The 25,920-nt window shown below is 40.0% G+C and overlaps 1 protein-coding gene across 1 annotated transcript; it reads left to right on the forward strand.

Moving 5' to 3' along the window:
* Positions 1 to 5,733: 5,733 nt before the first annotated feature.
* On the forward strand, positions 5,734 to 25,920 carry wdr95 (WD40 repeat domain 95). Its single transcript, XM_076100693.1, is given in 25 exon segments — positions 5,734 to 5,801; positions 6,235 to 6,490; positions 9,035 to 9,265; positions 9,861 to 9,946; positions 10,067 to 10,286; positions 10,386 to 10,432; positions 12,225 to 12,342; positions 12,519 to 12,588; positions 13,011 to 13,251; positions 13,341 to 13,446; positions 15,694 to 15,845; positions 16,120 to 16,222; positions 16,341 to 16,447; positions 16,535 to 16,614; positions 16,724 to 16,778; positions 16,866 to 16,911; positions 17,305 to 17,364; positions 22,303 to 22,465; positions 22,563 to 22,658; positions 22,754 to 22,812; positions 23,401 to 23,527; positions 23,669 to 23,708; positions 24,109 to 24,197; positions 25,544 to 25,728; positions 25,852 to 25,920. Coding segments are annotated over 25 exon segments (2,874 nt in total).

Raw genomic sequence — 25,920 nt, forward strand, 5'->3', positions numbered from 1 at the left:
CAGAGGCTGAAGGATGTGAGACGTATGTGGTGGCAGCTACAAGAAAATGACAAGTGTAACAAGCTCTATTATATACAGTGTATGGAAACAACATCCTAAGATGAAAAACAGAATAAAAAATCATGATACATTTAAAAGTATATATATAAGTGTTCAACTCGAACACTAACATGTGGTGGGTATCGCTAACACGAATGGAAACAAAAGATGTTACTGGGTGAATTGATCAAAGGTTTGAATGTTAAATTCTTGATGTTTCCCTGATTAGTATCATAAAATAAAGCACATCATTAGAGATATTTACAATGCAGTCTACAGTGGTTTACTGTTGATATACGGTCAGCAGGGAACCAGCTAGCTAAAATAGTATGAAGAATATCACCTTATTTATTGTATCCTACTGAGATACTAAATCTTAAAAGTAGGAATGATAAATAGAAAGCTAAATGTCTTTATAGCTTTATATATAATATACTATACATATGAGTGTTTGTCTAGAATGATATACATATACACACATTTAAATTTATGATTAATCTTTGATTTTTCCAATTCATTAATTCAAAGTTTTCAATTAAATCATGTAAAAATATTGTTTCATGCAGCTTGTAGGCTCACAGTATCATCATATGAGTTATTCAAAGATGACATAGCATAAAGAAAGGCTGTCCGTACAGAAAGATGTATTACCATATAGATATTTATATTATAACCTGTTCTTAGGTTTAATCTATAGGGCCCCATGTGTCAGTTTGAAGTGCAGGCTGCACTAGTTCCCCGTTAGGGGCTGGTGACATCAGAGGGTGAAGTGAATAATCAGACAACCTACTTTTATGATAAGATGACAGTCTTTGGTATCAATGACTTTCTTTTGTGATCAGTATCAGTCTCCTTACTATGATAATGTGGAGAAACATGGCTTTTGGATTTTTAGTTTCCTATTCACTTTCCGCTTACAGTTAATGTTTGTTTAACTGTATGCATTTCAAAAATGAACAACGGTGTTGATGAAACATTTGCTTTATTTGATGCAATAACTGGCTGTGAACATCCAGTTCAAATTTGTTGACATTCTGATCATTATTTCCAGAGCTACATATCACTCTTCACAGGAGTGAATGAGAATTTGACATCCTCCAGCCCTTGGAGCTGCTCTCCCTCCTGACTGGTGCAGAGTTCCTCTTTAATGTGTGGGGGCTGGGTCCTCCTGTTCTCCTTTAACGTGTGGGGGCTGGGTCCTCCTGTTCCTCCTGTTCCTCTTTGCGTGTGGGGGCTCCGAGTCCTCCTGTTTCAGACTGGCGCTCCACTCCTGTTGCTGAGGGGGAACCTCTTCTTTAACGACCAACGGCTGCTGGAGGTCTGCAAGAAAACAGTAAACACACACAGAGACGTTATAAAGACATTTTAGTCTTGAGCAAATAGTCTCCTTTATATACACTTTTTTTCCCTGCCATCATTCCCTCTTACACTCCCTGTGCACAGCTACCAAACAGACATGCCGACACAAATCATAAAGACACAACGCACCAGCAGCAATGAGGTCATCAATAGTTTACATGGCAAAAAAGTGTGGCACTACCCAACATTGTTAAGAAGTATTCCTCCATAAAGTCCGGCTGAGATTTGATCATGTGGGCAGTTATAGTTGACTAATGTACGTAAACCTGCCACCGTAGAAACAGTGGATATAACCTTCAGAAACAGCCACAACGTAACCGTGGACGTTCATCATAGGTGTATATGAGGCAAAACTCTCTGAGCAAAACCACCAACTCCTTGATCTCAGCAAGAAGAACGAGAGTCTCTCACAGAAGCTCAAAGAGTCTCAAAACCTGCTCGTCACCAAAGAAGCTGAACTTGTCCAGAACGATGAGGCCTCGAAGGAAGTCTACGACAGTGTGGTGGAAAAGAACAACCAAGTCCTGGACTTGAGAGACTAGATCTGGGAATCCAAAATAACAGATTTGCAATTAGCCAACAAAGGTCTGGACGATCTAGGAGCTGGCTAAGACCGAACTGTTGGCAGAGACACAACAGAGCCAGGAGACAATCATCCAACAGTAAAGGAGGATAACAAGGTCCTGCAGGACATCTGACAGTAGAGAAGAAGAGGAGAGGATTCTTCTTCAAAAGGATGGACAAACAGACTGACAGAAGGAAAATGCAGGAGAAGGAGATGAAGAAGAAAGACAAGGAGGACAAAGCTGAGATGAAAAAGAAAGTGAAGGACGAGAAGAAAGAGACAAGGTTCTTCAGCTGTATGCATAAGAAGAAGACGGCGACAGAAAGGTGGACTGTGGGCTGGAAATCACTAGCTACATCTTTCTCCCCCCTTCACCCTCCCTCCTTCATCTCCCCTTCCTTCATCCACCCTCCCGTGGGTTTTCTCCTGGCATGCAGGTTTCTCCCAAATAAAATAAAACAAAACAAAACAAAATCCCCTCCTGATGTCCGAGCTCCAAGGCTGAGCCCAGCCACCCTACGGAGGAAACTCATTTAGGCCGCTTGTAGCCGCGACCTTGTCCTTTCGGTCATGAGTTGGTGACCATAGGTGAGGGTCGGAACGTAGACCGACCGGTGAATTAAGAGCTTTGCCTTCCGGCTCAGCTCCCTCTTCCCGAAGACGGTCCGGTGCAGCGCCTGCTTTACTGCTGCAGCCGCACCGATCCGCCTGTCGATCTCCCGCTCCATCTTACCCTCACTCATTCCATCTTACCCTCACTCATGAAGAAGACCCCGAGATACTTGAACTCCTTCGCTTGCAGTAGGCAGTCCGTCCCCACCTGGACGGAGCAATCCACCGGTTTCCGGCAGAGCACCATGGCCTCAGATTTGGAGGTGCTAACTCTCATCCCCGCCGCTTCACACTCGGCTGCAAACCGCCCCATGCTGGAGGTCACGATCCGAGGCCAACAGGACCACATCATCTGCAAACAGCAGAGAGGTGATCCCGAGACCTTTTTTACCAACTTTATTATTTCAAAAGGAAGAGCAACGTGCTCTCTTCCTGTTTCAACAGCTGCCGTAACTACGACAACAGACGCATTCGACTGAAGGTCGCCAGTTAACAGGGTCCCTGGTTAAACCCTAACACCGGCCCTCCAACTGCTCTCAGGAACCTATAGGTCAAGGTTGACTTATGTGACCATGAACATATGAACCATTTTAGAATTCAATAAGCTGCAAAATCCACGTGGTGTTATCAAAGAGAACAAACTACTTTTGATATTTATTTAAATATTATCAGTCATATAGAAGCTGAGAGAACAGGTCAGAATAAGAAGATTCATTGCAACCGAATCTCACTCCAACCTACATTAAAAAGTTAGCAGCCGGAGCATGAACAGTGTTTGAAAACTGAGAGACGAAACAAAGTGAACCAACCTGCTCTTTGTTTCTGGACTTCCGGGTTGACAACAGCGTTCAGTAGTTTCCGTTGTCGCGCGTGCACCTCTTTAGTACGAGAAAGTTCCTCCTCGAGCTCTGCTATCTTTCCTTCAAACATACCAAATACGTCTTCACCAGCCGCAGTTAGTCGCTGGCTGACTACAGATCTCAGTATTTGGTCTTTAGACATTTTTACTAAACCACAGAATTGTTTCTTCCAGATAAACTCCGTTAAAAACGTTGTGCTCACTCTGACCTGCGCTGTGTTGCTAAGTTACGTTCCGGTCCGTCTACTTCCTGTTAGCATGCTAACTTCTTTAGCTCCGTAAGACAACTGCGGTCACGTGAGCCGTCACCCGCAGATTAGTTCCACATGTAGATACAGAAAATATGTGGTAACCGTAACAGTTGTACTTGTATAATATAATTGATAAAATATATACTATTATAACGAAGCATAAGAACTATTTAAAAATGAACATACCGTTTGTCTTTTCCATATCTACACCCTTGTATATGTATTTAATATTCAACACTATGATATTAGACAATTGTATTCTTTGCACAGAAGACAAGCTACATGTTTTCTTTCCAAGTATAAATTAACTGAAACTAAATGTCATCTTTATAAGAGCCAGGGTAAAACAAACAAAACTCCAAAACATCTCTCTATATACAGTAAATTGCACTTTCACTTGGATGTACTGTATTTTTTTTAAAGTTTATGTTTATTAGTTGTTGACACCAGCTTCTGTTTTTTTCCCCACTACTTTTTTTCATTTTGGCTATATATATTTTATATTCATTTAATTAAAAATTGTTGCCTGACAATTTAGAATCATTGTTTATAGAAGACTCCAACTCTGAGACTAGATGTTTACAAATGGTCACTGTTAATGTAGAGGTCAGAACAGCACAGACAAAGGGGAGCACACAGACTAAATAATCCAGGGAGGAGGAGGAGGAGGAGATTGATTGGGAACAGGTGAAGCTGATCAGGGCGGGGAAAGGTGATCACACTGGCTGGAAACACACAAGGTTCAGGAAGTGAAGATATCTGAAACGAGAGGGAGAGGTGAGGGACAAAATAAAACAGGGAACCTCAGAAAGATATGAATTCAAACTGAAGCTTTAATACAATATATCAAAATAAACACCATAAAACAGATAAAAAATATCCACAATCAGAAAAAGAGCTGCCTCTATACGAACAACTCATGAAGCGCAGCAGATTGTCTGAACTTCAAACTGCATAAGAGCTAGATAGATAGATAAGTCAATATATTGTGAACATAAATTGACATATTGTCAGCAGAAGATACAATATCTCAGCACATTCATGAAAATGCATGTGTGTTGAATGGAAGATGAGAGATCCTGATTCTGATGCTACAACTAACGGGTATCTATCCTTCCTCGTGCTGTATCTCTCCCCCTCACCCTCCACGTAGAGGCCTGTAAAGCAGCACCAGATAGAGGACCATGGTCCAACCTGGACTATATCATTAGAAAAGTAAAATTGTCAAAAGGGTTTTAGATTGAGCACAGCAGTGTGTAACTGGTTCAAACACAATCAGATCGTATGAATCATGTGTGTGCCTTATGGTGACAAAAATGTTTTTTAGTGTTTCTAATTTTGCAAAATATCTGAGGTGTTCTGCTACTGGTGCGTGGGGTTGTGTGAATTGTGCGTAGTGTCTTGACAAAATGAGCCCTTTTTTAAAATGGTGCCAAAGCAATCAAGAAAAAAAAGGCTTTATGTTTCCTTGTCCCCATAGTCTGCTGTCTGATGTTATGCAGTCTGTTTGCGGCCTGATAACGAGACAGAATCAAAATGTGTTGCGTTGATCTAATGTGTTGATCTATCGCCACAGAATATCACAAGCACTGTTTGATTCTTCTGTTTTGCATTGTGAAACATTGTTTTATGAGTCTTTCCAGAATGAATTGCACTATATTTTTATTTAATTTATTCATTCCCAATTGGTAGTTGCATTGAAAATGTTTTTTTTTTTTTAAATGTGTCTGAACCTGAAATTACACAACAGCTGACTGATTACAATAAAAAAAAAAAATTGCAATATATTGGTAGTTTGTAAACTAGATTTATCGAAGCAGTTTCTCTCCCTATGAGTGCAGCTTCTTGTGTTTAGTTTTGCAGTCTCAGTTGTCACTCTTGGTTTCTTAGTTACCGTGGGGCCACCTGCTCTGCTCAGGTGTAATGTTAGAGTGAGTGTCAGGTAGACTAATGTCGGATCTGTCCGATCAACATCTGTTTGGAGTTCTGACTGTGGAAATGTGCTGCACGCAAGTTTGCTTTTTACATTACGTCACCATCTAACAAGGATGCCATTGGGGAAAAAGGTCCGCTCTTCTTCTGCTTCAGGAAGATTAGAAACCCAGCATGTGACCAGGTAATCTGCTGTTCTGTTCTCCTCCTCACCGCCATTGTACATCACATGTCTTTGATAAATTGTGTTCCTATTTAATTTTATCTTCATACGATGACTATTATGTCGGGTACCAACGGTTTAGGCCTTGCCTTGTTTATCTGTCATGTTCAGGAAATGTTTACTGTTGTCATGGTGCTTGTGTTGCCATCTGTGGCACCCCTGAGCAGTTACCATATAATACAGGAAGTCTGGTCACCTGGCACCTACAATCACTCTCCTCAGATTAAATAGATCTATGAGTATGAGCACTTGCACTTAAGTAAAAGTCAAGTAAAAGATACAACACTGACCTTTCTGATATGCTTCTAATGAGTGCCAAAGCAATACTTTTACATAATAGCGATATACTATATAGGGCATGCATTTACTCAAAACTATATCTCAAATCCTCCAGCATGCTCTCTGAACTGGGGAGTACAGGGAACAGGGCGACGGGACCAAGTTGTCGGGGTGAGAAAGTCACGGATAACTTCTCAGCACCAAGACAAAGGGACGTCAGTGAGGACAGACAAGAGCAGCCTCACTGGTTGGTTCGAGAGCTGCTGAGACAGAACGGCCGAAGGCACTCTGTCACACTGGGAGATGAGGCTGAAATCATGAGACGACAACACCGCAGTATCGATTCAACTCGCAGCCTCTGCAGCCTCAAGGTGTAGTTTTCAAAACCTCTAACAAAGTGAAATCAGATAAGTAAATGGGATCAATGCACATCTGAAAAGTAAATCTAGATTGCTTCAGTGCCATGATAGATTTTCACCCTCTCCCAATCTGACTGCTTTGTTAAAGTTACTGCTTATAGCCTCAAGGTGTCACTATAGTGTTACATTGTTACACTCGCCAGTTTGCAGACTCTTTCTGGGGTGCTTCAACTCAACTACAGCAGCAGCAGCATATCTCACTCACAAGGTGAGCAGCAGGATGAATGTGAGGTAATACCAAAAGGGCCACATTCAATCAAGCTGATCATCAATTTGTAAATCGCAGCATGACAGCACATCAGGCAGGACAATCTGTCCCAGAGCCAGGGATGGACATTTTTCAGGCCAAAGTAAAACAAACATAGTTACCGAGCCAACTGCTTAAAAGGTCCCAAGTAGATTCAAATTCTAGCTTTCAAGCCGACAGGAATGATGGACTGATGTAGAAGTTGCAGTCGCAGATGTCAGTCCCACTCTCCTGCTTAATGTTGTGAGCAATGTGCCGTGACGGATTAGACGGAATAGGCTCAGGAGTTCGACGTTATACAGCTCTAATAAAGGGATTTGGAAAGCAGTCCAGGTTGTGTGAACACTTTCAGCATTTTCCATCACGCTGACTGATAAAAACAATTATCTCTGCAGTTGAAGGGATACCGTGGGGGAAACCTCGACTCTAGTTACATCCTTGAGGAATTAGGCTGTTTATCCCTTTTTATTTATTAATGATGGATCAAAGAGGTTCATGGATCAAGGACCCGTTGCTTGGAAACCGTGACAAATTAACAGGAAGCATGGCCTGTCATCTGGCCTTCTGCAAGCATCTTAGAGACGATTGTAGCCGGTGATGGCCTGTGGTGGCCTTTACAGATAGTCATTAATACTCAGAGGTGGAGCCCTAATCATGTGTGTTGATAATTACATAGTGTTAATATCTCCTCCTCTCTAGCACGCACACTTTGTGAATTGGCGCGTTTTTTGCCAATCAAACTCTATTATTGTGCATTGTGCTCTTTTCGTAGAGTGTTCCTAATCAACCTGCGTTAATAATTGGCTCATTTCATAGGACAATGTTACAATTTTTCCTCTCTCCGATAAGATTGATGAGACGATATCCCTCGGCAACCTCCAGAAATTGAAACGAGCATTTGAGGTACTGTATAAACTGTATCTTTTCAAAACACACGGACAGCCTGGTGATTCATTTCTGGAAGATTTGACTGTATTTTCTCTTGTAAAGGAATTTGAAACGGGTGGCTTGAGATCCGTTGATGCGAATAATTTTGGACGTATAGTGAAGAAGTGTCTGGGTTTGCCTAAGACAGTAAGACAGTGTGACGTTTCTCTTTGTATCTTACTCTCTCTCAGCTTCTCTCATCTCTGTGTTCTCTATGTCTAATTCACAATAGCTGTTCCTTATTCTTTTGTGCTTTGAATTTCACAGAGCAACGCGCAGATTCAAGGGTTATTTAAGAAGATTGATTATTCAGGCCAAGGAAGGATTTCATGGGTGAGATGACATTCATAGTTGTTTCTTAGAGCATGCAGCTTTTTTATTTTGGAGAGTTGCCTTAGTTATGACACTTCTCATGCATAATTTGCAATAAAAAAAAATGAGGCAACTATGAAATGTGACTATTATGGCAATTGTAATCCAGTTATGATTACAGAAGCAAGTGTAACTGTAACTCACCTGAACACGAGCATACATCAGCTCTCCTAACGCCAAGGTGACTGTGCAATAACACATGGAACAAAGCTCATTGTTTCCCAACATTGCTATTGACTCTAGACACTTGACTTAATAATCTTGACAGTGTTTTTTCCTTCAGCTATGATTGTGAGAGGCTGTATGGCTTGTAGAGCGGAAAAATGTTGTCCTGGTTTGCCAATTTTAAAGAAATGATGAGGAGATATTTCCAGATGTTTGGTGTAACACTGGAGTATGGATTGATTTTTTTATTCCAAGAGACAAAAAACTCATTTTACAATTGTACTCGTATACACGGGTGTAATTTCCACCGGCGATGGGGGAGACACGTCCGCCTCACTTTTCAAACTCCTACTTTCATGCAATAATTGAACATCAATCAAGTATTAAATATTAGAGAAGACAGTAGACCACTTTTCTCTTTTTAGTGAAGACATATAATATTTATCTGTAACAAAGAATGAGGTGTGAATCAACAAAAAATAAATGTGACTTTAAGGTTTGTGTATCAATAATACAGCAATTACAAAATATTCAAATTCTTTATTAGATTGTTAATTTGGAAAACAGGATCTAACAAATTTCATCATTTCTATATTGATATCGGGAATAGCATTCATAATCTAAACACTTCATTTATTTTTGCTTGAAGGACTTCTGTCTTTTTGTTCCCCACCTACTTCTGAAACCAAACCTACGGCCCGACTCACGCAACCACGATAAGAATTTCATAACTATCAACATACGGGCTAGACAACTTGAACCTAACACCAGGTAATGTGACGCAGGGTGAGTTCTGCACACACATGCTGCAGAACTACAAGGAGAAGGAGGAAACTGAAAGACGCAGTAAGCAGGTGGCGTTCACTCTGCCAGCCACCATGAAGGCGTTGTGTCACGGCATCCCCATCGTCAACATCCACTCCACCCATGACGGCACCATCGTATCAGTGCGAGAGGACGGGGTTGTTTGCTACTGGAGCCCTGAACTTAAACCACTTAAGACCAAACACATGTTTGTATGTTTTACCTGTTTTGCATCTATCTGAACACTTTAGGGATAAGTTTGGTGTCATTCTATAGTTTTTATTGTCAACAACAACAGAGTAATGCAGGGATGACGTATTTATGTCGGCCAACTTGACAAACTCAAGTTGACAATACGTATACACGTTTTCTTCAGAAAGATAATCTTCACAAATGAACACGACTTTCATGAGTTTTGAAGTGTGAATGCAATCGGCAGCTTTAGTTAGTTGTGATGACGTTTTGTAGTTTCTATTGTAGTCTAGAACCAACGTAAACATCTTTAAAGCTTGTGTTAACCACAGACCTTATTTCAGGAATCCAAACAAAAAAAACATTAACTTTGAGACAATGGAACAGTTCCAGGTTTAGGACTCCTTCCTGCACCACTTTATGGAGGTCTATAGACCAAGCCTTTAATATTGTCCACATGTATAGAAGGTGTTTTCCCTCTATATGTATAGAGAGGACAAAATACCACAGCTGAATATTTTTTAATACTTATTCAAGACTGCCTTGATTGCCTCAAATTATTCAGCTGAGAAACGTGGAATATTTTTAACACATAATTATTTGAATTTCTTTCAGAATGATGGACCTGCAAACAGGAAGTCAAAGTGGGCAAGTGATTTTACTCTGATGACAGAGTTCAACAAGCTGATGATCGGAACAGGGTACGTTTTAACACAATGAATTAAAGAGCACATCATTTATTGAACACATAGATTACTCTCACTGCAGGTTCCAGACTATTCTAGATTTTGTTTATTGTGCGTGTCTTCGTTATCTTGCAGGGACAGAGAGATCCAACTTTACGAGCTTTCCACTCTGGAGCCTTATTGCCAGATTAATGCACTAGACACAGTGCCTTTGACATTAGACTATGGGTGAGCAACAAAACTGCATGTTAACGTATCTTCCAAATGTCACAATAAGTCACAATCATGTTTGTTTTTTTCCCCCCATAGCTACACTGGCCCTGATAAATGTTGTATCCTGTATGGAGACACAGACGTAAACCTGATCCAATTTTACTAAACTAAAAAATATGAATTTTGTTCCACTTGATTACTGAAATGCTGGCAGAGATTAATTTTGGTGTTTGTGTTTCAGGGATGTGTCACAATCATTTTGATATCCTCTGTTGGAGATACCCTCAGGTAAATTTGCTTTTCTAAAGACTCAATACACGATCAATCTTCTTTCACTGTACAATCTGGCTGGATGGTAATCACTTGCTATGCGCAGGATGCAGCGTTGGTGTAATGTACGAGGCCATTGTAGGCAGGTCACACATGCATAGATTAGGGATGCACGGATCCAACTCTTTCAGTCCCGATGCTGTTATCGATACTTGGCCTTTGGGTATCGGCCGATCAATGCTAATTTGTATGCCTCGCTGTGTGGAAGTCAATGGGATCATTCGTTTATGTGTAAGGCAACATCAAGCTTGACTTAAACATTGCTTTCCTAACTTTGTAAAACAAAATGTAACAATTAAATACATAGATGTAAATTTTTTTAATTACTATTTTTTTAAATAATGGTATACAGAACCAGATCAGCCCATTGTCACTCATGCCTGATCCACCTATTCGAGTCAGTATCAGACAAATATCCAATATCAGTATCGGTGCATCTGTAGCACATATGATGATTGATATGATTGGATTTGATCTGGCTTAATAAGGGTTAAATAAGTAAAATGTTAGTTAATCACAGTACACACTGTTATTCAGTATTATTCAAACAGTAAAGGACACCATGGCAAGATATCATGAACACATTATGAAGGTATTACTAGTATACATATACAGTATAAACTACCTGTACAGTAAATAGAAAATCAGAAAAACATTATGTCAACTTTCAAGCAATATTCTGCACTCAAAGTCAGTGATTAGACTATTTTCCTGCACAGCAGAGTGACCAAAGAAAACATAGCTGAGCCTAAGGGAGACATCAATCATTAACAGCCAATTAGGTGTGTTCACCTTCTTGTTTCCCTCTCACGTTCTTGACTGATCAAAAGGAATTTGTCAGTGAAAAACAGGAATCTTTCCTATGAGTGAGATACATTTGCAGCTGTTTTTGGTGTTTCCTGAGCAAAATAACGTTTTGTGCTGATAAGTAACAAATGTGAGACTCTCTGCTGAATAAAGTGATCAATTGCAGCCATGGCATGATTTAATGTATCTTCTTTTATTTGGATGTGTAGTTTACCAATACTGCAAGTGAAAAAAAAAAAAACAGAGCTACTTTAACTGAATAAGATGAAGACTTATATATTTCCTTTCATCATTGTTTTTTGAAAGGCCAAGGCCTATTTCCATTTCCATTCTCATTTATGATTCACATGTGCAGGTAATCAAACATTCTGGTTCTTCGAACATGATTTTCATCTTTTCATTATTATATAGTAATCACTTCATTATATCACAAAACATCTGAAATATTCATTATCATATCAGTGGATATGAAGGGCAGTATAAGGAAATATGTTTCATCTTCAATCACATAAAGGACTAAAATGTCTGGTCTCCAATTCAGTAATATGTGAATATTGTGAATTCACTATTGCTGAGAGAAAGGGGTATCATGTATTATATACATTTTAATGTATTCAAGTTAAAACCACATGTATGTGAGATTGATTCATTTATTCGATTCGTCTTTCTCAGTGGTGATTGTGCAATTATTTTTGTTCTGGTTATCACAGAGAACTGAGTGTATGGACTCGGTGAAGTACTAAAAAACATAGCCGGGTAGGAAGCTGTATAAACTTCAATCTTCAAAAGCATGGTGGTAAATTATACCCTTGCTTCCTATCTCTTCTTCCCCGACAATCAAATAAATGATATGCAGGTTATGTGAGTTAGGAAGTGTCTCGGAAAATGTGACCTGTTTCAGGCCTGCTTGTTCATTTCAATTTCATTTTTTTTTTTTTTTTAGATTATGGAATAAATTACCTAAGATTGAAAATATGCCCAACATAGCGGTTGACAATGCAGCGCTATCTCCCAATGTGACATTTGTCAGATGGAAGGTTCATCACGACTGGGTGACACAGGTGACATTTTACCTTTCCATCTGTATGTACACTTCCCTTACAAAGGAATGAATTTAAGTTCAGCTCGGTGACAATTTACAATATCTGCAGAAGCTGTGTAACCGTACATTTGACTTGCATTATGAGCAGATAACCCTGAAATAGACGAAGCAACTAACTCTTCTCTCTAACTTTAGGCAAAATATTTTCATAGTTTTCAAGCTGTTGTCTCCTCATCGAATGAAGAATCTTCTTCCCTCGTTATAGGTAATTCTGTTTTTCTTTGTCTTTTTTTGGGCACATGTTCAGCACCATCAGGACAATATCAAACAATCCGAGACTTTCATTATCGTGACTTGGCTGTGATTTGAGATCAAGATTAGAAATGACGAATGCTGATGGAACAAAGTATCGAGTACTTTCGCAGCAATTAAGCTTGGTGTTGAACATGAGGCAGCCTGGTAGGAGAGCTGTGAGGGATGACGCATGATGACTCGTCCTTCTCAAATTCACCAATCAATGCCAGCGTGTGTGTGTATGTGTTGTGTGTGCGTGGTCGGCCATGTCCGCTTGCCAGCTTGCTCATTCATTCTGATAATGGCCTACCCTTGATCCAGAGAACATGTTTGATCGATGCTTACACACGGGCCTTGTAATGAAACACTTCTTTTCTTCTTTTTCTTCTTGAGGCTGTGCGCTACCTTTAACAGACGCTGAGCAGCAGTTGAGTGAGATCAGAGAGGCCTGCTACGAAGGTAAGACCAAGAAGGTCCAACTCAGCTGGATTCCACAGCTCCGGGCATTGGGTGACCAGACAGTTTTCACCATCTACAAAGGTGTCAAGACCTTTGACCTGTGTCACAAGCACAGCTTGCTGGTCACTGGAGGCATGGACAGACTTGTACGCATGTGGAACCCACATTTTTCTGGGTAAGCAGCCAGAATTCTGAGGGCTTTCTTGGAGAAAATCAACACTAAATAAAAAAAACAACTCCTCTTTGTTCTGTTTTTCTTGTTAGGAAACCAACCGGTATTTTGAGAGGCCACTCTGCTCCCATCGTCTACCTCCACATCGTGTCAGAGGACAGTCAGATCTTCTCTGTCTCCACAGACAACACAGTGAAAGTAATTATTATTTAATTAGTTTATGATTCGCTGACTTTACTACGGTCTAAACGGTTCCCTGTCTATATGTGTGTGTGTGGTGTACACGTGTTTAGGTGTCAGATTATGTCTGAAAAAACAGTTTATTTCTGTGAGTACATTTGGTTCCAGTCCAGCTCACTTTGTTTTTGCCATCAGCTTTGTTCGCATGCAAACATTCTGTCGTGGCTCAGACACCAGCAAATAGCCAACATGATGAAACCATTAACTAAATCACTGCACATTATCTGACTAAAGAGGCTGTCTAGGCCAGAGCTTGAACCAAATACAAAAGAGCTTTTATCAAGAGACCTTTTGTACTTTTTAAAGGATTATCAATTGAAGGGCTTTTCGCCCTACTGTACTATAAAATATGAGGGATGGATTTCAACGTTGCAACACTGCAACACATTTATTTAGTCAGAGATGTCACATATAGATAGACAAGCATTCACATTAACACATAGTTAGATCCTAAATGGACTGTACTTGTACAGTACTTGACTGTACTTGTTTGACACATGTCATCATTCACCCATTCATTTCACTGACAGCAGGAGCATCAACTAACTAACATTCACACAACACTCATACACCGTATAGGCACAGCTTCGGGAGCAATTGAAGGACGACCCTGCTTTCCACTGAGCCACAGTCGCCCAGAGAGACCGATTCATGGGTGGTATTTCTGAAGGATCTTCCTCAGGACAGTGTGGATGCTGGTCACAAATATTCAATTTCCTTCTTTGGTGAAGTGCACTCCATCTGCCACAAATATTTTCCTGTATCTCAGGTGGGGATGTTCAATCACTTCACCGTCACAGTTGCCAACACCTTCCCTGGATGTCCATATCTCCACGCTTGACGCTCGTTGATGCAGGAATATGCAATTGTCATTCGAGGAAACTTTGCGTGGAGCTGCATCAGGTTCTTTGTCATTCTGGATGCAAGTTCATTGGCAGGCGTCAACCCCAGATCGTTGCCACCAGCGTGGATCACCAAAATGTCAGGGAGACTTTGAGTTTTCAACTCGGCATAAAAACTGGGTAGGACGCCACTCCAGCACAGGCCTCCTTTGCCAAAACAATCAACTTTGGCATTGAGTCCATAGTTCTCCCCTAAGTTCTGATACGCTCCTTCCTCCCCTCGTCGAACGTAACTATACCCGATGATCCATATCTTAGCTCTTGTGTCCTTCATGTCCTCCTTCGTCTTAGGGGAGTTCTCAGGGGAGAGAGTTGGGAAGGAGATCCGTGGGATTATTTTTCTGCCTTGGGAAAAGTCACCAAAATACCTTTCTACCGGAGGTGTACCTTCCAAGATCTTTGTCTTTATCCTCACAGGGGAGATCGCTGGGATTTCTTTGCAAAATTTCTCCATTAGTCCTTTTTAACAGAGGTGTATCTTTCAAGGTCTTCCTCTTCTTCCGCACAGGGGAGGAGATCTCTGGGATTTCTCCATAAGGTTTTTTTTACTGCAGGTGTACCTCTAGACATCTTCCTTTCGGGGGAAGTGCTGTCTGGGCTGTCGTTGCGTCTTTGTGAAATTTCAGCATAGATGCTTGATGTAGACAATGCTAGATCTATCGTCCTCCGAAAATGGCAGTGGGTTTTGTGGACCACAGGAGGATCTGGTCGATGTCTGGTTATCCTCACTTGAGCTCAGACTTTGAGGACAACAGAAGTCAGGTGGCCCATTGTAGCGAAAGGATGCTGCAACACCTGGCTGGATGTTATCCTCTGAGCAGGATCCAGAACAAAGTAGTCCGAAGACTTGGAGGAGAGCTGGCTTCCTCTGACGACTTGAAAGTCCATGTGAAATGAGAAACCTGCTTCTTGTAAATGTTTTTTTTTCCAAACGAGTCTTAAAAAATATTGTACTTTTTACTCAACTACATTTATTTTGATACTTTTCAGATTAAGGTTTTACGCACAAACGTATAATCAGTTTATCAAACAGATTAAACTATACAGCAGTATAAAAAGCAGTAAAACATTAGCTGCACCTCAACAGTGTTTAAGTGCTGCTTACGTACATTAATAGTAATGATCCAGTAGTATAATATAACACAAACAGGAGCCAGTCTGCAATATAAGTGTTACATAGTATTTTAAAACTTACTTCTACTTAAATGGAAGTTTCAAATGCAGGTATTCTTTAGTGTGGTATTGCTTTTACTTCATTTATATGAATTATTCTTTGATCGCTGTTCACCTGTTCCCATTTCAGATTTGGGATATTCAAGATCAGCATTGCCTCTTTACAGCTGACCCCAAAGCCAGCGGGATCCACGGCGACATGTCTGCATGCTCGTATTCGTCTGCTATGAAATGCGTCTACATTGCGGCAGACTGTATGGCTGTGCTCTCCCTGAAGATAAGGTTGGCTGTCATGCCTTTGTTCTTTTTTTCATCATGGAATCCAATGTACTCTGAAGATGCTTTTGAAAATATTCCTCAACTGAACTCGTTTAAGGACGATAGTTTGCGGGATTCTATGAAATAAGACAGCTGATGCTTTTGAAGATTTGCTTTTGAGGGATTAAACATCTCACTTTCACCCAACAGCTTTTAAGATTTATTTTTTCAGAGATGACTGCAGCACCTTAATATTCATCCCCCTGTTATTCATTTTATTATCTTCTGCCTCTGTAAGGCCACAGCTTCACAGCCGTCTGACTGTTTCACATAATGAGATTGTAATGTGCTGCGGCTACAGTGAGGAGTTTCGTCAAGTTGTCAGCTGCACTGAGGGATCTGTGAGTACATCAGTACTTTACAACATTACATTTCCACTGTCAGGTCTGTCTTAAACATGATCATTTTTATTCGACGTACATTATCTGTGAAATTACCTCAAAATGTAACTGGTTTCAGGTGGTGAAAGTCTGGGATTTTGACACCGGGCATCAGGTTTTTGAGTTTGGTGGTACAAATGATCTGTCTGCCACCACATGCATGACTTTTGACCCCAAAGGGAGGAGGTACAGCACACGAAGCAGCTTGTGAAATGTTTCACTTTTCATAAAAACCATATAGCATCACACTACAGCATGTTCTTGTGTTTGCAGACTCATCACAGGTGGAAGAGATGGTTGTTTAAAGATCTGGAACTTCAACAATGGTCAGTGCCTAAAGACACTGAAGAAGGGTAAGTGCTGCACATTGTCATTACTTCCTCAGACCAAAAACAAGAAAGAGAAAAAGAAATACTGTATTATCCAGTAATTGTGAAAAATCCCCTCCAATCCTTCCTGTAGAGGGTGAATGTCACGAAGTGTGCGACTGCATCTTTCTGCAAGTTCACAGGAACTTGTGAGTAATGATGTGATATTTGGCAAGTGTTCTTGGCTCAGTATGAATTTTAATCCATGCTGAGCTTGTGTAATTTTACGTTTGAAGCTATGTGATGTCTGTCGGCCGGGACCGGAAGATAGACATTTACCCAGTGAGTACAAAAGACATGAATTCTCGATATTATTTGCCAGTTGTGTTTCAGATATCCCAGTCCAATTATTTCTCCAATCCCTCCATCCTTCCATCGTATTGCATCCATTTGCATTTGTTTACATTGTTATTACTAGCTGAACTCTATTCTAAAACAGCAAAAAAAAAAAAAAACAAAGACTGATAGATCATGCTGCTTGTATTGCCTGTTTTGGATTTCATTATAACGAACATGTTTTGCTACAGGGCGTATGACACTTCTTGTCATTGTCTGGGTTAATAAGAATTTGAATGCGCTAATAGAATGTTCTTTCAGCTATTTTTATGACCCATTACAAAGTGTGTTTTGATTTAAAATGCCCTGTTGGCTGACTGTGCGTCTGCATTGTGTCAGGACATACCCGAGGACCTTCATCATGTCCAGAGACCACAGCCTTCGTGGCAAGATGATCTGGTGAACAGAAAATTGTCTTGACAATAACTGGCAGAAAAGATGTTCAGGCAGACCAAAATGATAACAATAAGCTCCGACTGACAGTTAGTATTCCCTCATGACATTCATTTCAGGCAGACTAGATGACAGAAACATTGGATGGGTCCATCCATTATTCTTCCATTTCTAAAAAGTACAGCTATCTGTGCTGAAAGTGACAAAAAGACAAATTGGGTGTTTTTGTTGTGAACTGAATGCTTGATCAAAAACACATTAAGCAAGAGCACATTGTGTGCCAGCTAATCATCAAGGCATCATCTAGTTGCTACGGTTTATTTTCATTTATAAAAACAATTTCTGAAAATGTTCCAGTGAAAAAGTATGTTTTCCTCAAGTACTGCATTTAAATACAACATTAAGGTTTTTCAAATACTGCAAACTATTACCATTTAATGTCATTGTGTTCTCGTACTGTAGTTTCTACTCCGTTGCATTGATTTGACAGCCATGGTTACAAGGAATCGGATTATGATTTTACATACAAAACATAAAATATGATGCACATATTTAAATAGCCAGTAATATATAAAAGACATAAATTACCTCCACATTGACTGCACTATACCCATAAAATACTGTTTACACACTAAATCAGCGTGTTATATAGAGTAGGGGTGCTTGGCCAGTGCTGTTCATGCTCTGCCTCAGTGCACCTTCACAACTGGAAAGATAAAGCCTCCCTGCTGGTTATTTGTTCATATAACCCCCCCCCCCCCCCCCCCCCCCCACACACAACGACTCTGCAGTCTTTGGTCCTACGAGTCATTTTTGCTGACTGGCTGGAAAGTTCCGAGAGACATGAGTAACAAAACCTCCCTGATCTCTGCCCATTGTGCAGCATCACCTGCAGAATATTCTTTGAATGCAGAAAGTTACCCCATCCCCCGTGTCTCGCTTTTATTCTCCCTCATTCCTTGTTCGATTTCTCTCAGCTTTGAGAGTTTCTATTACATATTTTGAAATGTTTTAGTCTCTTGCCACCCCCTGTGCCCATATGTATACACTACTATATATATATATAGTGTAATTATATAGTATTTAAGTTTTCTCCCTCGCACATCATTGGTGATGTCCTCACATCACACAGCTTTTGTTTGTGTCTAAGTCCCAGTGCAGCCAAGCTTTGACCTGTCAGTATACCTGTCGTTTATAAGAGGCTCTGCTGAATACCTGAGCTCTCACTGAGATGTGAGAATGCCTTTATCACTGACTCAGTTCAGAGCTAAAGGTGTGCACCAAATGCCCCATGCACTCCTGCCAGTGTCTTATAGGGTTAGATATTGTATACCCTGTAGTTGTTTGCATATAAAATGGTATCAGGATTAGCTTCTTTATTATTGTCTATCCCAAAAGCAATACATGTATCTCAATAAAAATCACCAATGCAGATGATCGGTCCCCTAAAGTGTCATAGTTTTGTGATCCAATAGCTGCTAATATATTGGTCTTTAGGGATTCTATTTCTTATCGTTGAGAATTTATATTTAGTGAATTGTGAAAGAAACTCTTAACTACTGCTGTATCAATAAGCAAGACTCTAAAGCAATCCTAGGGCACAGTGGTGCTGTGAGCCAAATGCTAACGACAGCATGCTAACATGCTGATGTTTAGCTAGTATATTTATAATACTCACCATCTTAGTTTAGCGTGTTAGCATGCAACATTTGAAAATTAGCACTAAACACAGGGTTCAGATGTATCATTAGTTTTGTAGGTAATTAGTCACAAACTAATATGAGACAAATTAACATTTTGGCATGATGGTGGCGCTAGAGACAAATACTTGCGGGGATCACCATAAATGATTTGCATTCATCATCTGAGCATTAAGGATGTTTGTACCAGCTTTCATGGCAATCAAGAAAACATTTGTTAGTACATTTTACTGAATTCATTTTTAAATATTTCTGCAATTTTAAACATTTGATAACTGATGATGAAGTACCAAAATCACACTTCAGCACCTCAGGTAAAATCATCAAATACAATAATTAAGGCAGCCTCATGCTCTCAAAGATGTGTCTTCAGTCCCCCAAAGATATCACGTGACAGATTACAGTTCCTTTATCTGATTCTACCTGGATAAAGTGGTCAGGTTACTGTTGACAGCAGGGCAAAGTTCTCTCTCTACATGAGCTGGAGGAGGGACAATTCATTCTCATTCACGCTGTGATCCATTATAGGAGATAACGCTGATTCCCCTTCCATCTCTTTTATCATGGCTGATGGTTACACTCACCCCCAAAGAGGCCCATTAACAGAGCAGGAAGAATGCATTACAGAGGCCAGAAAAGTGACCCCTTTGACTATCTACAGAGCCTTTTCTTGAAATTGTTCTTTCATTAATGGCCTGCAAGAGGAAGATCAATGGGTTGGTCTATGTACATTGGTCTCTTTCCCTTATCCATTGAGCCTCGGGTTCACTGTGAATTTGTCTGTTCCTCCAGATGGCCAGTGTTGTGTTGCATCTCATTAATATTCTAACTCATGGCCCAATTGAGCTAAATATTTTGCTTGGCCTAAAAGTGCAATTTACATTTAGTCCACTAACCAGTGCCTAAGTCAAAACGTGCCATCTGCTTTTCCTGATTTGTGCACTGTTTCTTGTTGGCAGCATCACTCCAAGCAAAATATTCCTGTTGAGGCCAGACAAAGAAAGCAAGAAGCACATGAAGCATAAGATGAATTGCATTGTATCAGTGTGAAGTACAGTGGCAGGAGTAATGTTTGGCTTTTCGGCTCACTCAGGGGTTTGACATCAAGCTTCTTACATACAGTCAATAACATTTAGACAGTCATTGATCTTAAATGTGTGACACACTTGGCCAGAGGTCTATAAGAAAAAGCAGAACTTTCGTGAAAACTCTGACATTCATGGCTTAAAATGTGTCAAAACATTTTTCACCACGATCTATCTCAGGTCTTGAATGGGACTCCGTAGGTTGTCAGAGAGACATTTACTTGAAGTGTTTGGTGGACAGACAGGTGACCTTTAACCTCACTTCAATTAGTGTTGTACTTATTCTAAATTGATATGGATAAAGAAGTAGTTGGAAAAATCACTTCTTGACTTTCTCACCGAGAGTTAAATGAGAAGATTGATAACACTCTCGTGTCTGTATTATGTAAGATAAATATAAGCTACCACCAGCAGCCAGTTAGCTTAGCTTAGCATAAATACTAGAAAAAGGGGAAACAGCTTGCCTGGCTATGTCTGTGTCATTTTTAAACTTTGCTTTTTGCACAGTCTAAAGCAGGGGTGTCCAAACTTTGTTCAAAGAGGGCCAGATTTGATAATGTGAAAATGCCCAAGGGCCAACAGTCCCTGCTGACATTATTTTAAACAATACAAGTAGCCTATACATACATTGTTATTTAATCATTTTATTTTCACTGACAGCAAATAGCAATGTAACCAAATGTAAGCATTCATGTATGAACACATCTCAACAACTATTCTGCCTTTCTTTCACATCTTGAAAGTCAGATAACACAAAGAACAAGCCATCTAAAAGCTAATTACATAGAAACCGATCAATGTTCTCACCTCAAGACAATCTTAAATATGACTTAGTGAGGGTAATGAAAAGTTGTCTCACATTTAAGTTCAACACACATGAAACAGGCTAACGAAACAAATCAAGTCGTCTCTTAGTATCTGATGATAGCTCTTCAGTGTTACGAGCCAGGCAAACATTAGCAAACTCGGTCTTCTTCTCGGGGCAATTATGTTTTCTGCTATTTTCATAACACAGTCTTTGATCAACTTTGTCATGTTTAGCAATTACCATGGCCACTTGGTAGCTTACTTTGATGATGTTTTCATGTGAAAAGGACCGCTGCTGTGAGGCCAAGTTATCTTGGAGTTGCTTCACTTTTCTAGCTCGGTCGCTCTGATAGCTTGTTGTAGCATTAGCATGTTTGGTCTCGTAGTGTCTCTTTACATTATATTCCTTAAACAAGGCAACAGTCTCATGAGTAATTAGGCAGACACAGTTGTTTCGGTTTCCGGTGAAAACAATATTGCGATCTCCACCTCTCCTGGAAGCGGCGGCCCTCATTATCGACTTTCCTTTTTTTACTTGCCGTAACATGACAGGTCAAGGGTCAGAGCCAATTTCAAACAGCCAGACAGTTACAGAGTGGTGCTGCCACCATGAGGTAAAAAGAGGAATTGCATGTTGAATTTGTATGATTTATTCATTCCGTTTTGACTGTGCCGGCCCGCGGGCCGTGATTGGCCCGCGGGCCGGACTTTGGACATGGTCTAAAGAAACAAGATATCCCATTAACCTCATATCCCATTAATTAGTGACCTTTAGAGGTGCTGGTGGGCAGATTTCTTTCTACCTCCTGACAAACAAAGCTAGCTGCTTCCGTTCCATTCGTTGTGCTAAGTTTCTCATTTAACTCTCTGTGAGAGAGAAAATAAGCTTTTCCCCCTAAACATTCCCAATAACTATTTTTTTCTAAAGATCTGTACCATTTGTTCCAAATCAGGCTTTATCTGTTAGAAAATACTCTGTAATATTTAAGTATAAAGTATATAATTTCAAGTGTTTCACGTAATTTTTTAAGTACATATTGAATAAAAAATTAACTTAATGTGTATGTTATTTTTTAAATAAATTTCAAGTTCTCTGAACTGAAAAATAACATTTCCATTTTCTAATATTTTTATATTTTATTTTATTTCAAAACATTGTACTTTTCTTGCCAATGTAGGAAATCATTTTTGAAGCTTTAACACAAAGGAAATGTAATACACTATATATATATATATATTTGTCTGCAAACAAAGACAGGAATCTTTCAAAGGTTAGAGACCATTGGTAATAATGTGCCTGACCTTTTAAACCTGCAGTTGTTTAGAGACACTCACAATTTGTCTTTCCTCAGAAAAATGGCCATAAGGAGGACATCCTGTGTGTGGCGCAGTGTCCCCCCTCTCTCCTAGCCACCAGCAGCTATGATGGAGAGATCATAGTGTGGAACGTGGTTTCTGGACGTATACAGTGTCGGTTTGTCAGCCCTCTTCTTGCTGAAAATGAGAATGTTGAAGGTGCTTTTGGAGCAAAGAGAATGTTGGGTATATTCAATAAAAACCCTGACGTGATCAGAACATTGCATTTATTTAATGTATTTTTTCTGTTACACAGGGCTGGATACAAGTGTTCCAAGCATAATTTTCCTGAAGGACTCCAAGTTACAGCACCTTTTCTCGGCTACAGCTTTGCTGTCTTCTGGAGCCATGGGTCGGTGTTATGAACAGCACTAATTACAGCGCTTGATTGCATTTCGTAACCTTTCAGTACACCGCTAATTACTGTATGCATTTCCGCTTTTAAAGGTTGTGTAAATCTCTGGAACGTGCTCAGTGGAGGAAAATTTGTGGGCAGCTTCAAAGCTGTAAGATATTTAATTTTACAGCATTTCTCAGTTTTACTTTTTTTTTTCTTACCTTCAGAATTGCTGATTAAACAGTAAGATAATTTAACAGGTGCACTGTTTCTGTGCTTTGGTTCTAGCAGATACCTTCTCTGCAGATGCATAATGGGACCTTATATATTAGAAGGTGGGGGAACATGGGGGCATAAAGCTAAAATAAAACTCATGCCTGAAAGCAGAAATTGTGTTTTGAGGCTATTAAACATAAAGTGTTCTTATATTTCACAATAGACACAAAATACCATGACAACCTTTTACTTATCATCATACCCCACTTGTGTTTTGTTACCTTGCAACAATGGCTCCTAACAATTATGGTGTCTTTAATTCATCTTTCATGATTAGTTTCTACAAATTGTTGCTAGACACATTTGGTTTGATATATATCAGATTGTCTGGAGAGGACTTTAAGCAGGGTGAATGCATATCTGCAGGGAGGAGAGCAGTTAGCCAGCCATCACCGAGTAATGAACATGAATAGTTGGGATGTCAGTGCTATGACTGAAAAGCATTCATAACCATTGTATTCCTTTTTATTTTCATTTTCAGTCTAGATTCCAACAAAAGATTACAAAACTGGCTAAAACAGAAACGTTGCTTTACGCTGCTGACCGAATTGGTTACATCTACGTGTACAACATAGAGAAGTTTGCCCCCGAGCGAAAATCACCTAGAGGTCAGCTGCATTTCTTGTTCTTCTTGCAATTAACTTTGATAACACATATAATTATTAAAATGTGAAGAGAAACTGTCCATCAGAACATGCAAAATCACATTTGTGAGAGTGTTCCTGTTTGTATTGTTGACTTTCACTCAGCTGAAAACTTCTGGCGTGCCCACACCAGCAGAATTACTGGGTATGTAAAATACACAACATGTTTTATTACGGTCGGTCACAAATTAATCTTGTCTTACGTTTAAAATGATCGGGTAACTGCTGTCAAACAGCAATTAGAATTTGCCTTGTGTCGTTAACTTTTAGCTGCTTGTTTTTACTTAATATACCCCGTGAGTACAGTCATTCTCAGTCTGGGGTGTCACAGCCAGCAGGAGCTCCATTACTTCCTTCTGCTGCAGTAGACAAACAAAGTATAGGAGAAACTGTGTGTGGGAAGGTCTTAAACAGACGATCAGTATAGGTGAGAAGCGGCCCGGGGTGCATCTGACATTAGACGTATCAACAAAGTGGATGATTTAGAGTGTTCTGCCAGAAATGCCTTCTCTCATTTCATCTCATGTCTCTTTATTCTTGTCCAGCCTGCAGATTGTTGACAATGATCAAGTGGTGCTTACCTCATCCACTGACTACACTGTGCGCCTTTGGAGTGCACATGGAGAATTCATAGGTCGGTGTCATTTTGCATCTGTCAATCCCCTCTTTCTAGACATTATTAATGTCCATGCAAACACCATTAATCATGGCGCAGTGCTGTTATTTGTGCGAAGGTTCATTTCAATGTGACGGTACTGGCTGGGTTAACCCATTGGGGTAAAACCTAGCTGTTGGGTCCTGATGCTACCCCCTTCCTTCCACTCACTCTGCATTGTATATGTGCCCTGTCACCTTCAAGTACCCGTCAAGTACTGTGCACAGCAAATTACATGGCAGCTTAATTATATTTTGCCAAGAGAGATGGTGTACTCCAACGCTACAACACTACCTAGCACCAGGTTTACAGTGTGTCAGTGTGTTACATTTTGGTGAATTCATTTCGCAGCGTAGACCATGTAAGCACAGTATTAGCTTAACAAATAAACATATTAAACCTCGATTTTGAATAAGGTCATTCAGTCAGGTAGAGATGTCGGACCAACCTTAAGGTCATAGCATTGTAAACAAACAAATATACTGCACATTTAAATAATAGCCACTAACCAATTGACACACAGTGAACCTGGGGCTTTCAGGAGCTGCACCCCTTAAAGAGATAGTGTCTGTGCTAAGCTAAGCTAACTGGTTGCTGGCTGTAGCTTCATATGTCATATTTAATGCACAACCTACAGAGAGTGGTATTATATTTTCTCATCTGACTCTTCTAATGTATTTCCCAAAATGTCGAACTATTCCTTTAAATGTCTGTCACCAACCTCGTTGGTAGTCCACCCTTGACATAAACACACTACAACTCTCACTGAATATCTGCAGTGTTTCTCTAAATGCTATTAAACAGCCAAGGGAAGAGTGTGATCCCCCTAATGAGACACTGCACTCATAACTATTACAAGAAAACTGGACAGAAAGAAGATGCATTTCAATTTGTGCATAACATATTTATTTGTAAGGTCTTCCTAATTATCAATGTTATTTTTGTTTGAACTTTAGGCTCTTTAGCTTTTCCCACTGACAGAGAGGAAATAGGAAATTGGAAATTAAATTCACATCTAACTTGATGTTTTTGCATACCGTTTTTAATAAATAGTTGCCTGTGAGGAAATGTCATCAATAACAATTTGGCAATTATTTTTCAAACTGATTCCTAACACATTGGAGAAAAAAAAGGAAATTTCCCTGTTCTGTGGGTTTGTAGGAATTGTGCTGCACAGTAGGGCACTGCAGAGAAATGATTTCAAATGGATTCCGACATTGTGACATTTTAAAAAGCCACAGTTTTGACTCCATCACATCCCTTCAGCACCATGCCGCCCAACTTGGAAAAACACTGAAATGGAACATTTTGGCCTTTGTCCACAGGGACCTTTGGGCAGTCTGAGAGCTGGGGCGTCCACATCTCTTCTTCTTGGAAACATCCTGCTGTCCCCTATGAGGTCCTGATTGATCCTCTGAGTATGCCTGATCATGAAATTCTGAATGCAAACACACGTCTTCCTGATGCCATCAATCCTGACGAAACTGGGGCTCATAGAGGTGCAGCAAAGGTGAGCTGCATTACTTCAATAATCATTATGCTGTGTGAGCTTAAACTATGTGTCTCTCTCTGTCTCTCCCTCCTACAAACGTTGAACTGAATTGTGCCTGCTTCTCTTGCGGCATAATTGCAGTCAGAGACACACAGTAAACTGAGACTTCCCCCAACATCCATCAGTGACACAGACATTGAGGAAGATTAA

This window comes from Anarhichas minor, unplaced genomic scaffold, assembly GCF_050575085.1.
Source record: "Anarhichas minor isolate MPS153535 unplaced genomic scaffold, ASM5057508v1 ptg000026l, whole genome shotgun sequence".
Lineage (NCBI taxonomy): Eukaryota > Metazoa > Chordata > Actinopteri > Perciformes > Anarhichadidae > Anarhichas > Anarhichas minor.